The 17,274-nt window shown below is 43.7% G+C and overlaps 1 protein-coding gene across 1 annotated transcript in view; it reads left to right on the forward strand.

Moving 5' to 3' along the window:
• The first annotated feature begins 507 nt into the window (after positions 1 to 507).
• Positions 508 to 17,274, forward strand: part of KCNK1 (potassium two pore domain channel subfamily K member 1) — a 52,505-nt gene continuing 35,738 nt past the window's right edge. The window contains exon 1 of the mRNA XM_045008768.1: positions 508 to 1,016. Coding sequence (XP_044864703.1) covers positions 662 to 1,016 — 355 coding nt within the window. The 5' untranslated portion in view covers positions 508 to 661. The remainder of the gene's footprint in view (positions 1,017 to 17,274) is intronic.

Consider the following 17,274-nt stretch of genomic DNA (forward strand, 5'->3'; position numbering starts at 1 on the left):
GGTGGTGGGAGACTTCCCTTTCTCGGTTCACGTTGGGCTAGCAGAGGAAGCGAAGCGTTTCAGATCACACACACCTGTTCTGTTCGCACGACACCCCGTTTTCCATCTGTCCCTGCTATCAGTTCCGTGTGGGGCAGGGTTTATCCACACAGCCTTGGCAGGCTGTTCCTTCGCTAGCGCCAAGCCCAAGAGAGCAGCCGGGCCCTCTGTGTACCGGGGTGGGGCGGGGGAGGACGGTGGCAGGCTTGGCTCTGTGCGTGCGAGCTCGCCCGGGAGCGGGACGAAAGCGCCTCCACCGCGAGCAGGGCTGCTGCTGCTGCAGCGCCAGTGCCGGTTACCTGAGCCGGGAAACCACGTGAGCGCCACATCAGCGGCGCTTTTTAGCCTGAAAGTCACAGAAAGGGAACCGGAGAGGCGGCTGGGGGCGGCCGGCCGGCCGGCGCGTGGCTTTGGGAGGGCGGCCAAGGACTGGGGCGGGCCGCTGGCAAGTCCATTTCCTCAACCTCCCCCCCCCCCCCGTCCCCGGGGCGAGCCTGGTCCTCCCCCCGCTGCCCTGGAGGCTGCTGCGGAGCGAGCCCGGCAGCCCGGCCCGCAGGCGCTGCTTGAGCGAGGCGGCTCCCCGCCTGGCGCGCCTCTCCAGCTCGCTCTGCGGCGGCGGAAGATGCTGCAGTCCCTGGCCGGCTGCTCCTGCGTGCGGCTGGTGGAGAGGCACCGCTCCGCCTGGTGCTTCGCCTTCCTGGTGCTGGGCTACCTGCTCTACCTGGTCTTCGGCGCCGTGGTCTTCTCCTCGGTGGAGCTGCCCTACGAGGACCTGCTGCGCCAGGAGCTGCGCAAGCTGAAGCGGCGCTTCCTGGAGGAGCACGAGTGCCTGTCGGAGCAGCAGCTGGAGCAGTTCCTGCGGCGGGTGCTGGAGGCCAGCAACTACGGCGTGTCCGTGCTGGGCAACGCCTCGGGGAACTGGAACTGGGACTTCACCTCCGCGCTCTTCTTCGCCAGCACCGTGCTCTCCACCACGGGTAAGGGGCCGCGCCACCGCCTCCTCGCCCCTCTGCAGCCAGGGCCTCTCCTGCCCCCAGGGCTTCTCCATCCTCCTCTGCACCATGGGCTGCTCTGTCTTCATCTCCCACCCCCTCTCTCTGCACTCAGGGACTGCCCCATCCCCCTGCACCCCAGGACTGCTCCATCTCTCCCCACCCCTTAATCTCCACTTGCACCTGGGGCTTCCTTCTCTAGCCCCTTCCTGCACCCACAGACTCCTTTCCCCACTCCAGGAGCCAGTATCCCTGCACTAGCACCTCTTCATTCCCATCCTATCTGTCCCCACGGCCCTCTCCATCCTCCTGTCCTCCTTTGCACTCAGGACCTCTCCACTCTTGTGGAAGGTGCACAGAATCCAGGGAGAAGAACCCCCATGGCCCCTTTCTTTCCTTCCTTCTCTTGGGAGCTAAGGGCAAGAGAACCAAGGAAACTCCTTTACATCCCGAGGTCCAGTCTTCTCATCAAGAAAACTTAAGTAGCAGCCATGCAGATAGAATTTGCTTTGATGATTTTTTAGTGTTACATAATCCAGAAGAGTTTTATTCAAACTGCTGCTTTTTGTCAAGGGTGTCCCTGCATTGCAAAAAGGGTTACTGGGTTGGTTTGTTTGTGGGGAGGAGAATAATTGGCAACATTTACTGAAGTAGCTGTTCATACCTCTTTGCATTCTTGGATTTTCCACAAATCTTTATATCTGACATTAGTAGTTGGGGAGGGGAAGAGTGTCACAACTCCTTTGGGGGTATCAAATCAGTGGTGGGGATTGCAGCCATCCTGGCCTTTTCTACAGTGCTCAGTGGGGAGGTTAGATGGATAGGGATGGGGATGCTGCTATGGAAAAGATAGTGTTTCTCAATCTTACATAAATCAAGGTAGGTAAATCCTCTTATTTATGAGGGTGTTATACCATTGGCCATCATTCTGTTCCCAGTTACACAAATATAAAACCATTATCTCTCCACTGGTGTATGATTGTGGTAATTGGAAGAAAACTGAAAACTTCAGGGGCCTGATTTCACCATAGAGTTACACCAGTATAACAATACTGAAATCAAGGAGCTTATGCTGGTGTAATATTAGAGTAATGCTGTGGTGAATCAGGACCCAGGTTCTGTCATCGTGATCTCTCCTTATGTATAAAGTCACCCATTGAGGCCAAATGGGTATTAGGTTTCTTTTCACAGTGGAAAAAACAATTGCTCATCCTGTGTAGCTGGAAAAAGAGCACACCCATAACTAATTCAGCATATGCTTTCACTTAGGGAACTCTTGATATTCATATTTAGTGAGTGCCTGCCAACACTGTGTTGTCTACTTATTTGTTTGAACTATGCCATGGTATCTGCCCCAAAATGTTTACTATGTAGTTAAGTTTTGAACCATCTGCCTACTTGTGGGCTAATAGCTCAAACACATGAACATTTTTTTCTTAAAGAGATACCATCAGCTTAAAACTCACAGCCCAAAGTTCTGAGCTATGTCTGGTGCTTGGTGCAGCTCATGGTGGAGGAATTGAGTGTGGCTTTACTCATCTTCACAGCCCCTGGAATCTGGGACTGGCCATGGGTCTTTTCCACCTGCCCATGGCTCCAAGGGTCTATTCTGGCAGACGGGGTTAGTCAGAGTGAAGAGGTGCCCTGGAAATGTCCCCTTTGTGAGGATACTACAGGGGGCCTGTACAGGGGATACTACAGCTGCTGTGTGACTCTACGCCATCCACAGAATCCCTATTTAAGAGGAATTGAAGGTACGTCTACAGAGGGATAAAAGACAGCCATGGCTGACCTGGGTCAGCTGACTGACTTGGGCTCACAGGGTCCCAGAACTCCCCAAGCCCAAATATCTACACAGTAATTTTTAGCCCCACAGTCTGAATCCCATGAGCCTGAGTCAGCTGACCCATGCTTGCTGCAGGTTTTTTATCCCTGTGTAGACAGACCCTTGTGACTGAGAGAACTTGTGCTGCCAACACACATTTCTTTACCCATGTTACTGTAACACTTTACATTCTTAAAAGTGAAACATCTTTAAAAATCCAACTTGTCGCTATGGGCTTGATTTTTAAAGGTATTTAGGCCCCTAAAAGTGCAGATGGGTGCCTACAGCCCTGACTCCTATTGAAATCAAAGGGAGTTAGACACCTTGGTGCTTTTGAAAATCCAAATAGGTGCCTAGCCACATCTTTAGGCATCTAAACATTTTAAAATCTGGCTCAATGCCCTTACTTCATTGTTTTTGCATTTCTTTCCTTTTGAAAAATGAAAACCAATGAAGTAATTTTCATTTTTGTTTGAGTCACTTTCAATTTAAAATTCCTGGTGTATTATGTTGACTCTACAACACTACAGGAGAACGTGTATTTGCTTAAAAACAGATACTTTCATTAGGATTTTTAAAAAGTTGTGGAAATAGTTTTTAGTTTTAGGTCTTATAAAATCTTGCTTTTACAATTTTTAAATTTTGCATCAAATTTAAGTTGACGGTGTCCCTTTAAGGGACAGTATAGGTATGTGAGCCAGGAATGTTAGACTGTGATGATCTGAATGGTTGAGGTTTTAAGTGCTCATTGAAACAAATAAGTGTCCTCTTTCATAAGTGTGAGATGCTTTTGGAAACGCCCTTAAAATTGAAAACTTTTCCATTAACTGAAGATTTGGAATGATAATTTTAGTAATTTAACACACCGAACTTCTAGTTTTTCAGTAATTGTAAATTTATCACATACACTGAAGAGTTATAAGCTTGAATACTTAACTGTGTGAACTTTATGCTGTAACACCACAATGCAATATCTTCATTCCTAATCAGTGAAACTGTGTGTTCTTATCTATTGGAGAATATTAAAAAGTTATGTTAAGTATTTAAGAGCTATTTTTAATCTTCAAATTTATATATTGTTATACAGTATTCAGATACATTATGGAAAATATTATACATTTTGATATAATTTGATATCTTTTTCTAGTGGATAATCGCTTTATAAAATAAAATTGTTTAATCCAAAAAACCAAAATATGGTTCTTAATAACTTTGATAAGTTGTAACATTAGGGATGAGGAACCGTAGAAAAAGTTCAGCGCCACTCAAACAAAGCAGTGGGATTTGGTTTTGACTCAGCAGTATCATTTACAGTTCATTATCCTCCCCTCCCAACTGCACATCTGCATAAGGCCTCAAGTGTTTAGCTGATTAGATCACAGAGGCCCTCAAAGGTGAATACTTGAACATACGTGCAGTCATCCCACATATTAATAAACTTTTTGAAAACTCTCTTTTTAATGACCTTTCAAAACTTAGTCAACTGCAGTCTAATGGCGTGTAGGTCCAAAACATAAGCAGCAGCAATATTTTTCAATTAAAATGAATCCATCACTGTAAGAAGGGGAGAGAATTGTACTTCTTTCAATGGGCCGAATCCAATCCACAGGGCTTTGGATGGAATCTTGAAGTGAGGAAAATAAAAACGTTGTTCCATTTATGTTTTAAAAGAAAATCCATTTTATTGTTTTTGCTCTTCACTAACAAGTCTCCAACAGGTAGTTTCCTAGCTCGTACCAAGCCCTGGTCTACACTAGCAATGTAGGTCATATAATGATGTTGCTCAGGGGAAAATCCACATCATAGTTATACCGACCTAATCCCTGGTGTAGACAGCACTATGTTGGCAGTAGGGCTTCTCCCATTGACATAGCTACCGCCTCTCGGGGAGATGGCACACCGATGCTGATGAGAGAAGTTCTCCTGCTGGCATAGGAGTGTCTTAACTAAGCGCCACAGCAGCCCAGCTGCAGTGCTGTGCATGTAGACAAGCTCTGTATCTCCAGCACTTTTTTCTGAACCATTCTGCAATCATCAGGGGGTTGACATCCCCTATCTTTATGCCCTTTGCTAGGGATTTTACTATTAGGGAATTTTCCCCATGGCCCATTCCTGCCTACCCATTTTCTCCTCCTGTCTCTAAAGAATCTACCCTTTTCTTTTTCCTTGTTTGCATCCAGTCTTCCTCAGTGCTTTCCTTATCCATATTTTCTAAGGGTATGGCTACACTTACAGTTTGCAGCGCTGGTCATCCAGCTGTGTAGGAGCAGCGCTGGTGTGTGGCCATACTCACAGCTACCAGCGCTGGGGTGTGGCCACATTTGCAGCATTAGCAGCACTGTTGGGAGTGATGCATTATGGGCATCTATCCCAGCATTCAAGTGTCCGCAACGTGCTTTTCAAAAGAGGAGGGTGGAGTGGGGTCTAGTGTGACAGGGAGCGGGGGGAGAGAGAGAGAGGGGATTTTTGGAGCCAACACTGTGTGTTTAGCTTCCTGCCTTGAAAAATCAGAACATTTTTCCGACCCCTTAGTCTTAACTCTTAAATTGCAAACAGCCTGCAGCCAACACGACTCCCTGCTGTTTCATTCGCTCCCTGCCTGCCTCTCATTTGATTGTTTACAGCCAGGTACAGATGATCACAGCAAACAGAAGCTCTGTTTGTTTTTTAGATAAGCAGCAATGGCAACGGAGCTCCGCGGAGCTCGTTCACAACAAAACAGAGAGGCTGCATAACAAAACAAAGAGAGTAATTTATAAAAGCATTCTGGGATACATCCTTATACCCTGGAGGCCAATCACAGTGCTGGTGTGTGGCCACACTTGATGACCAGCGCTGCAGCACCAGCGCTGGAATCCTTATTCCCCATGCCGAGTGAGGTGTACGGCCAGCGCTGCAGCCAGGGAGTTGCAGCGCTGGAAGTGCCGTGCAGGTGTGGCCACTTACTAATTGCAGCACTGGTGGAGGCTTTCCAGCGCTGCAAATCGCCAGTGTAGCCATACCCTAAGGCTGGTTTCAGTGTTGTTGGCTAGTGTGGGCTGATTGAAGTGATAACAAATCTAGCCAAGCCACCCAAGCTCCCAGTCTGCTCTGACCCTTTATAGCCCCCAGGTGCTGCCCTGCCCTCCTAAATGGCTCAGCTGGGAGCACTTATAGTGGAACCCATTTGTTACTTAGCATCTACAGGAAAGTATAATTTGTTAGTGGGATTATTTAAAAAAAAAAATCAGAGGACCACATGCTTTGCTCTGCTAAGGTCACTTTGCGACTTAAAGCTGCCTTAAAGAGGCAGCTCATGATTTCCTTAGTATGAAGGAATCTTCGTTAGTTTCACACCAGTCCTTCCTGGCATCCCCAGTGCAAGAGTTTTGTTGGGGCTGTCTGAAGGTGGGAGGCGGCAAAGGTAGAGTGCAATGCTGCACTGTGTCAGTATCTGATGGGTTGGATGTTACCTAAGCAACCTGCAAACCAGGGCCAGTGTGCTGGCCCCATGATGAGATGAGGAATACAAATAGTTTCAGGATATCTCCATGTACCCTCTTCCCTTATGTGTCCCAACCCTGAGTTCAGTGCAGCTCCGGATTGTGCTCCATGGAAGTTGTGTGCATGTATAGGGAGGCAGAATCATCCATATGCGTTAAAAAATCCATGTTAATAAAGGTAATCAGGGTAATAAGATGAGACTGGGGTGTCAGAAGTAGAGCTGGAGCAAAGTGATAATTTAAAACCAATAAGTCAACAGACCCAGAGGATATACAGCCAAGAGTTCAGGGAAGCTTAAGTACAAACAAAAATATGCAATTGCACATTAAAAATCAGCCACTGTTCAAGCGGATTGGAGGGTAGCAAGTTTTGTACCTATATTTTAGAAAAGGCTCTCTGGATGATCTGGGGAATTGTATATCGGTGATCCTGTCATGGGGCCAGAGCATAACTGGCCCATGAGAATCCTGTGGGCTACACCTGGGAGTAATCAGGTGCTCCAGGGGGTGTCCCTTTAGCTAATTAGTAATAGAGCAGCTGAGCTAGAAAGTGGCTGCTAGAACTGTATAAAGGAAAAGTTGCTTAGAAGGAAAGGGAAGAGAGAGAGAGTTCTATAGGAGACCTGTAGTAGGCTGGAAGGGGTCTATAGAAGGTGGGGCCAGGCCCTGGCTTCTACTGGGCCAAGCCTTGAATGAGGATTTGGAGTTAACAGTGAGAGCGCTTGCAGGGTCCCTTGGGAAGGGAGGCAGTGTGGGAGTGCCTCTGGGAAAAGAGCTGCTGTTGGCCTCCAGATCAGAAAATCTAACAGGTGGAAACTGGTTTCTGGGAAAGGAGTAAGAAGGAGCGATCTGGTAGGACAAACCCATGGGGAGCAGAGCAGACTAGACTCCTGTTGGGGAAGCCCAGATTTAGGGCCTACAGAGGGTAGAACAAACCCACAGGGGAGCAGGTTAGGTTTCCATGGGAGAAGTCCTGGGATAGGTCTTGTAAGTGGGAGCAGGGTGACACCAGACATAAATTGCTGGGGTCCCTGGGGCAGGGAGGCAGTGTGGGGAATCCTGCTGGAGAAGAAGTGGTTATTAGTTTGACCCAAGAGGGGCCAAAGAAGAATTATTACTTAGGATTTGTTATGTTTTTTGTTTGTACCTTTTAATTATCCCGTAAGGGGTTTGGACTTTGTGATTTAGCCAGGGGAGATGACCTGTCGAAAGGCAGATATCCCCAGCACCTTCTGCTGGCTGAGGACCCCTTGCTGCATCATACCCTGACATAAGGGGGTGCTACAGGTAGTGAGTAGAGAGCCTTATGCCTGTACCTGGCAAATTGAATGAAACAATAACTAATTAAAAATAGAATAACAAACACCTGGAAGTTCATGATATGATAGGTTCTAACCAGCATGGTTTCTGCTAAGAAAAATTGTGCCTCACTAATATCTGACTTCTTTGACCATGTCAGAGTAGTGGATAAAAGAGAACTGGTTGACATAATTAACTTAGATTTTTCAGAAGGCCCCTGGAAAAGTTCCTCAGAAGAGGCTGCTAACAAAACTAAGGAGTCGTGGGGTGAGGGGCAAAGTTTTTGTCATGGATCAAAAACTGCCTAGGAGACTGTAAGCAGAGAGTAGGATTAAATGATCAGCTTTCATTGTGGCAGCAGGTTAACTGTGGGATGTCTAAAGGGTCTGTATTATATTCCATGTTTAATGATCTGGAAAGGAGGGTGAGTAGTATGGTAGAAAATTTTCAGGTAATACAAAGTTATTAAAGTTAGGACTGTGAGAAAGTTCAGAGAGACTTGTACTCCCCGTGCAGCTAGCTTGTACAATGGCAAATTAAACTGTCAGTGAATGCCAAGTAACACACACTGAAGGGGGATCCAAATTGACTATATCAGCTAAAGAAAAGGCCCTGAGCATTGCTATAGACAGCTCAATAAAGACGTCTGCTCAATGTGCAGCTGCAGTCAAAAAAGCCAGCAAGATGCTGGAGTTCATAAGGAATGGGATGGTGAATGTTAGAATACTATAATGCTTTTATATAAATCAGTGGTGTGGTCTCATTTGGAATGCTGTGCAGTACTGGTCAGCCCATCTCAAAGATATTGCAGAACTAGAGGGGGGCGGGAGAGGTTCAAAAAAGGGTAACAAGCTTGATCAAGGGCCTGAAAAAGCTTTCCTATGAAGAAAGATTGAAACAACTGGAATTGCTTCCCTTAGAAAGGTGATGAATGAGAGAGACATGCTAAAAGTACACAGAAACAATGAATTGATTGTCAGATTGGGAACTTCCATTCTCCCGGTCCAATAACCGAAAAAGAAGGGGACAGTCAGTGAAATCAAAAGTGGTTTTGAAAGGCGGCAAATTCAAAACTGATGGATGGAAATACTTTTTCAGCCATGTATAATTAAATTGTGGAACTGTCACAAATTGTTAAAGCTAGGTCTTAAGCAAGATTCAAAAAGGATATTGGATCTCAAGAATATCCAGAATTATCATGAACAAGTTTTGGAAGGGATATTGACTTAAGTGCTGAAGCATGAAGTTTAATCTATAATTAATGAGAGATCAGGATGAGGTCTAATATGGAGAGCAGATTATCCCACACCCACCTACCACAGGGTTCTTACACCTGGTGCTGGCCATTGAGTCCAGTATCCTGTCTCTGACAATGGACCATGGGTCTGATCCACTCAGGCAGTTGTTCCTATGTTGCCTTCTTGAAGAAAAAATGTTGCTGTATTGTTAAGATTTCATACACTACTTAGTCTGACAAATTGGGAACTGAAAGAATTCCTGTTTCAATGTGAGTCAGTATATTTTTGTTGTATATAGTTGAATTTTAAGAATCCACTTCTCCAAGCATAACCGTTGAAAGGGAATATGGGCACACTCCTCATCTGGACAGAACACATGAGTGTTGCAGCTAAAGGAAGGGGATGGCAAAGATAGTTCCATGCCAGCTTTATGGCCTCTCCAATCACGAGGCCAATGATTTATCGTGTCTACACTACATGCGATAAATCGATCTCCGATAGATCGATTGCTACCCGCCGATCCGGCGGATAGTGTAGACATACCCTTAGAGCACCCACAGGGCGGCTTTAACTTCTATCAGCTAGAGCAGTGCTGGTCAGTGACTGGTGGAGCATGTAATTTGCCACGTCCCCCCCCCTTTCCCCCCCCCCAACACATACACACCTGGAATCTCCTGACCCTGCCCTGATATGCTTGTCCCCCAGCAGGGGAGGAGCATAACCCAGAATTTCCCCCATAGTAGGAGAATAATCCTCCATTGCTGCTTTGTCAGCTTTAGGGTCACTATAGTCCAGATCCTCAAAGGTATTAGGTGCTTAACTCCCATTGATTTAAATAAGAATAAGGTGCCTAAATACCTGTGGGGATCTAGGCTTATTCACTGCTCCAGTTTGTTGTTTTTATACTTCAGTCTGTTTGAACAGATTGCTTTAAGTAATCAAAGGGTTAGTGTAAAGCCAAGATTCTATTTTCCCGCAATTTAAGTTTATACATGGCCAGTTAGATTATTGCTCTGGTATTTCGGCTTTAGTTTGAGCTCTGGTCTTTCACCTCTTTAATGAAAGTAGAGGATTAATTTCTAGAAAATCTGACTGCTATTAAAAAGGCTTAAATTGCTCTATTTGTATGTTACTTCTTGAAGTCTTGAGCTATTACTATTCTGCTGACATCCCAAATTAGAATTTTAAGCACAATGTTAAGTAAACTTTCAGAGAAGGGTCTCTTGCAAGATCTGCAGACCCAAAATCCTGCAGTTCCTATTCACTCCTTCAGATTTCAGTAGAGTTTGCCTGAGTGAGACTTTGCTTTGCATTTGTATAACTAAAGCTACAGCTTCCTTTACACTCATAATGGAGAGAGAATTACTGTTTTGACCTCTTTCCACCAATGCTTGAATCTCTTATGCTTCTGTTTTGCTCCCCATGTCCATCTAAGGTGTATTGCTTTACATCCAAAAGCAATAAAAAGAAGAAAATAAGATTCTTCTATAATTTACATTAGAAGGAGAATCTTATAATGCATCTTTTGACCAATGGTAATAAATGTGGTGATTGCTTCTTGGAAATGGGAAGGTTTCGGAGAGGAATGGAAAACACTTGTGGAAATTTCTCTGGATTGACTTTACTGGTTTGAAGGGTGACCTCTATTTATTCAAGCAAATGGGACCACAGTTAAAGGAACTATGGGAGACATACCTATAACAAAATAGGCTCAACAGCCAGACATTTCATTAGCATCTGTCCAGTTGTAAAAGTGAGACACTGGTCCACTCCTACATCTGTGGTAACATGAGTTAATCTCCACTATGAATCCTTAATGTGTACACAGCCTTAGCTATGGCTAGCATATCCATTCTAGTTCATCACCCCAATGGTGCACAAAAACACTGATAATGCAAATGCTTTTTTAATTATCTGTGATTCTAAAGAGGAACTGGTGGGTAAGGAGGCCAAAAATATGCAGAAAAAATATAAAATTTTCCTACAATAGCCATAAACTAGACTTCAGTGTTTCCTCCATTGGTGAGCAGCATACATACAAATAACATGACTCTTTGCACGTGACCACTAAGGTCTTGCTTTCACTACCCGGGAAATCAACATTGCTGCAATCGATGCAGTGGGTGTTGATTTAGCGGGTCTACTGAAGACCCACTAAATCAACATCGGAGCACTCTCTGGTCGACCCTGATACCTTACTTTTCTTGGAGAGGTGGTGTAAGTCGACTGAGACCGACTCCCATTGACTCAGTGCAGTGAAGACAATGGGGTAAGTCGACCTAAAGTACATCAACTCCAGCTATATTCTTCACATAGCTAGAGTAGCTTAATTTAGCCTGGTAGTGAAGACATGCCCTAAGTCCTCCCAAAAGCACTTTAAGTGGAGCTGGACACATTGCTTCAGGTGATATAATAACCAATCCACATTTTTGACATCAAACCTTTACTTAAAATACTTAGAGTGAATAGAAAAAGCTGTCCTCAAACACTAGCTAAGTATAGAACACCATAAGAGTACATACAACTATTGTTTTCTTGTCCCCATACTATGAAGCTAGTCATAAAAGGGGGAGGTGCTTACTATACATGTATCAAACTCAAGATGATACATAAGACCATCTCACAAAAGGCCAGTCATAAAGAGGACCAAAAATACCCACTCTGCCAGATTACTAATAATTTACTGTGACAGGGTGCCCAGTGGTAGGACTCATTTTTACTTACAGTGAAGCCCTTATCAGGCGGGTAAGAAAGAGAACCCAAAGAATGCAAAATACAAGAATGTTCTGATTGTATACAGTTTTATATCCTTAAAATTCAACCTGTCCTCCATGAAGTGTGTTTCTTGGAAGGAACTCAGTGGTTCCCCTGCAGGACAGGTAGACTCTTAATGCCTCAAGACTTTAATACTGCACAACAGGTTGATGTTGAGGGTGGATGGGTGATGAAAATGCCCAATTATTATTATTATTATTTTTTACAATGCTAAATCCTGGTCCTATCACATGATAGGTGAATAAACAGTGTAGAGATCCATCTTGCAGCATCTACTTAATTCTTAATCTGTATAAGCCAAAATACATTTTTTTTAAAAGACCCTTCTTAATAATGGAACTATCCTGGAAGTTTAATCTATTTCTGTATGACATCCTCATTGTGATTGATAGGGCTAAATCTGCACACTACTCCATGCACATCATAACATGAGAAATGCACACAATCCTTAGGATAATTTTTGAGTGCATGTTAACTCCTGAATGACAAACACAATTTTGTTCATAATTTCTACAAAATTCCAATTTTGAATACAGCTCCAGAGAACCAAAGCCAAACATTGGTAACTGGTAATGAATCAAAAGATGTTAGGAGAAATGTCTGACATCAGCATGGTTTTTAGTCGAATATTCTAGCTTTTTAATTTCTGTTTCAATTGGTTTTAAAGGTAGGCAATTATATGGTTCTAATTAATCATTTAGTAGTGAAATGACAGAAATGAAGTAAAACTTTACAAATAGCTGTGCCTGGAAAAAGTACTGAAGCTTTGTTATAACGTTAGCTGGATTTTCTTTATTCTGGAGAGAGAGCTAATAGGTTTTCATATTCAGAGATTAATAAGAGGGATGTCTATTGTCTCCAAACCACAAATCTGAACCTGCTGAGTTTACTCATGAATGCATACTCAATGTTAGAGATTACTCTTCACAGACTCTGTGCCACAAGCGTTATCAACTTCAGCAAAACGTCTCTGCTTCTTTTTCTCACCTACACAGAGGATTGATTTATGCCTGTTAGGATCAGAGAAGGTACTGAGGAGATGCAGTGCTCCGGCAGCAGTATCTGGAAGTACTGGGGGAATGTAATGTGCTAGGCAGCAGGCTTCCCCTGTATAACAGGTGTAACCCTCCTTGTCCAATCCTGCAGGTATGCAGAGAAGCTGGGTTGTGGCTTTCCCCAAGTCACATTCCATCTGGAGGCACTGGCTGCCTCTTTCCTTTCTAAGAACAAGATTACCTGTGGCACCTTAGAGACTAACAAATTTATTTCAGCATAAGCTTTCGTGGGCTACAGCTCACTTTTTCGCGAAAGCTTATGCTGAAATAAATTTGTTAGTCTCTACGGTGCCACAAGTACTTCTGTGCTTTTTACGGATACAGACTAACAGAGCGGCTACTCTGAAATCTTTCCTTTCTGTTCACCTACCCTGTGGCCAAACTTGCGACAAATCCCTGAGTGCTAAAACAGAAAAGAGCTCCCTGTGTCCTTTTTCCATCCCACCCCACAAAGTGAGTGGAGTAACTGTAAGTGGGCCCAGAGTGTTCCCAAATGTAATATAATTTGTCATTTTAAAATAAACATTATCTTATAAGAGATCAGAAAGCACTAGTTTTGGTCCTGAAGAACCTCCCCTGCATCACATATTGAACATATGTTCCAGCATGTTTAAAAACTGCAGGAATCTGAAATGAAAAGGTTAAAATGTGCCTGCAAATTCCATCCTACTTTTCAGTGTTTTAAAACTTCTGTCTGTGCCACTCACTTATTTAGAGACTTAACATGGATTCAAGTAATTAAATAACCTTGAAAAACCTTGAAAAACTCTTTCACAGCTCTTTTTTTTTGCATACTGAGACCTTTGTTTTTCATAAGTATAGGCTGATTTTTTTCTGAGAAATTCAGAGTTATATGTTTAAAATTTTAATTAAAATAATACATCATACTGCTCATATTTGGGTTTTTTTTTTGTTTGTTTTTTGTAAACAGAAACTTTGCCTAATGATAAAGAGAGAGAAACTAGTTTCAGAATATCTACTTTCATTTCTAAAAGCATATTTAGGTGAATTTTAGATTCAAAATTTAGTTTAAAACATTGGAACTTGTGAGGTTGTTTGCAACTTGACTGAAAAGTTTTTTAATTGGAATTAAATACTCTCCTGCAGTGTTTGCAGCTCAAACACTGAAGCATTGAGATGCCAATAAACAAGTGCTAATTAAAATCACAAGTGTGAATACAAATAAGGAAGTGTGTGTGTGTGTAATTTTTGGGTTATATATATATACTCTCTCTCTCCAAAAGTAGAGCTTGTTCTTCAACAGTGTAAAAGAACTGGGGTTCCCCAACTATGAATAAACAAAAAATTGTTTTTGTACCTATGGAAAAATAATCCTCTGAAAGAGCTCAATCCTTCTCCCTTTGTTAGTCTGTATCCGCAAAAAGAACAGAAGTACTTGTGGCACCATAAGTACCTATTTGTACTGATTTCAATGGGACATGGATCTGGCCCAAAGTGAGAGACGGGCAAATCTATTTGGGGTAGTGGTGGGGGGCTACTAATGGTCTTCAGGCACAAGTGAAAGAATGTAGAAAAAGGGGGTTTAACGAAAGTAGTATTTCCTCTTTCATTGTTCACTAAAAGTTGTGCAGAACTGATCTAAGGTTTTGTTCATGTGACTTTTATTCCAGCATTTTGTTTGACTTTTCACCACTGGTTTCTCATACTAGCTGCTTTGGTTCGGGGATTTTTTATTCTCATGCTAACTTTTGTGTTCTACATTCAGGTATCTTAAAAAAACAAAGCAAACCACCTAACAGCAATATTTGCCAGCATCATTCTTTTTTGTCCCTTTGGGACCCCAAAAGTTCTATGTTCCCAGGGTTGGGCTGCAGCATGTAACACTGTGGAGACTTCAGGAAGCACTACAGCCCAGGGCCGCCCAGAGGATTCAGGGGGCCTGGGGCAAAACAATTTCGGGGACCCTTTCTATAAAAAAAGTTGCAATACTATAGAATACTATATTCTCATGGGGGCCCCTGCAGGGCCCGGGGCCTGGGACAAATTGCCCCACTTGCCCCCCACCCTCACCCCCGGCAGCCCTGCTACAGCCTCTGAGCAACAGGGAAGCTACTGTAACTTACACAGGGCCCCAGGATTGTCTGAACTACATAGATTCCAAGGCCAGAAGGGACCAGAATGGGGATTGGTCCTGCTTTGAGCAGGGGGTTGGACTAGATGACTTCCTGAGGTCCCTTCCAACCCTGATATTCTATGATCATCTAGTCTGACCTTCTTGAATTGTGGACACAGGATTCCAGCAGTGGTTGCACAAGTGCCAAATACAGAGGTAAAATAACCTCTCAATGCATGAACAAGAATATCAAGCAGGAGTAAAGAATTGCATTCACCTGTTTGGCCACAGCATCACACTGGGAACTCGTGTTCAGCTGAGTATCCACCACAACCTCCAAATCTTTTATCAGAGTCACAGCATCCAATGATACGTACAGGATGGGCAAACTATGGCCTACATTTTTTTTGTTCCTAAATGAGAATTCACAGTTTACAATGATAGTTTGAGACATAGCAGTTAGCCAGCTTTTAATCATGTGTGCCATGTTAATTTATTATCTTTTTAATCAACATTATCATGCAGTACCAAGTCAAATGCCCTACAGATGTCTAAGTATATTATGTCAATGCTATTACCTTTACCAACCAAACTTGTAATCTTATCAAAAAAGGGTATTGTTAGTTTTGACAAGCTATTTTCCATAAACTCATGGTGACTGTCATTAATTATATTACCCTCCTGTAATTCTTGGAGTCCCAAATCAGCTACTCCATTACCTTGCCTGGGATTGATGTCAGACTGAAAGGCCTGTAATTACCCAGGTCATCTCATTTACTCTCTTTTACATCAGGGGCTACAAAGCAACCCAGGATCAGGAGGGTACAGAGATTAATAAACCTTATCCCCACAGCCCCTGAGCTACAAAATCTGTGCTGCACTTCCAAGAGGTGCAACACAGCATGGGCTGTAGCCCCCACAGAAAAAAATAGTGGGTGCTTAGCACCTACTGGCAGCCAGCTTCCCGCCCCCAGTGCTTCCTGTCTGCTGTTGGCCCCACTCTCCCACTCCCACCTGCTGCAAGCAGCTGTTCTGTGGCATGCAGGAGGCATGGGGGGAGGGGAGGAGGAGAGGGGGTGGGAAGAGGCGGGGCAGGAGTGGGAGGAGGTGGGGGCTTGGGGGAAGAGGTTGGGTGGGGGCGGGGCCTGGGGCAGAGCAGGGGGTTGAGCGCCCCCAGAGTCTGGAGAAAGCCGGCTCCTGTGCAGCACAGAACTTCACCCAAGCTGAAATATGGGATTCAAATTAAAAAAAAAATGCTGCTTGTGTTCTGAGTGGAATGGGCAAATTAATGCTCTGTTCACTGCATTGGCTACCAATTGACCGCCAGATGAAGTTCAACATGCTGGCTGATATATCAGCCTGAATGGTCTAGGCTCAGGCTCTCCAGGACTGTCTCACTATCTCCAACCTGCATATGATCAATGTTTTAAAAGTGCTAGAAATGTGTGTCGCAAGAGTAACTATTGTGGGTGCTGTTGGATGAGCTTTCTCATTAATGGCATTCTGTCTCTGCACTTCACTCCATGCAAAAATACAGTTAAGCAATAACTTGATCACTTCTAGAAGGAGCTGCAAGATGCATCTCTTTGGCTAGGCTTTCCAGACTGATGAAAACCTGGTTTTCTTAATAAGCTGCAGGCCAGGGAGGGGAGGTGGGTGTATGGTGTCTGATCTCCCTTACTAAAATTTTAAATGACTCAAGCCTTTTAATGTGCTCACATGCCATAGTGGTGGGTGTCAAATGAATGCTTGTAGTTATAATTGATATGTTTGTAAGCCATTAAGATGACAACAAATTATAAATGCAATTAAGCTAAATCACTCTATTTGTACCAGCATCAGTGAAGGCTTAAAGTTCAGGCTTTGATATACAAATGTGCAATGAAACTTATGACATGAGTGCAAAGATTTTTTTAGGAATTTGTTTACACTGTTTAAAAATGTGATTATTATTATTTTTTAACCTATGGAAAATTGTGACCACTTAGCCTTCTGGGAATTCAATCACAGGTGCATGGCTGCTTTTGCCTCTTCTGCTTTAATGTGCATAAAAGTGACCTCAATTCAGAGAAGCACAGGATCTATGCCTGAAGTTAAGCACATGCTTAGGTACTGACTGGAATGATGCTGGAACATCTTAATGTATAAATGTGCTCTCTGAGTACAAAAATTATATGCATGTATACTGATTGATCCTCTAAGTGGTGACTGGCTAACCTGTACTTCCCTGTGGCAACCCAGCATGCACTATGCCGTGAAAGCATCTACTACCAACCTAGTATTGGGTGAGTCTTGCGTAAACCTATTTGTTACTTCTGAACTTACCAATGCCAAAGCAAATGGGCCACTTAAATGACTTCCCTTCCTTCTACAATAACTGGCTTCATGCTACAGAGAGACAGCTGTAATGTCAAAGAATGGTGCATGTTGGGATTCACATCAGTGGTAACCAATTAGAAATGCTTTCAGGGACTGGGAAGAAACAATAGATAGCC

Source organism: Mauremys mutica, chromosome 3, assembly GCF_020497125.1.
Source record: "Mauremys mutica isolate MM-2020 ecotype Southern chromosome 3, ASM2049712v1, whole genome shotgun sequence".
Lineage (NCBI taxonomy): Eukaryota > Metazoa > Chordata > Testudines > Geoemydidae > Mauremys > Mauremys mutica.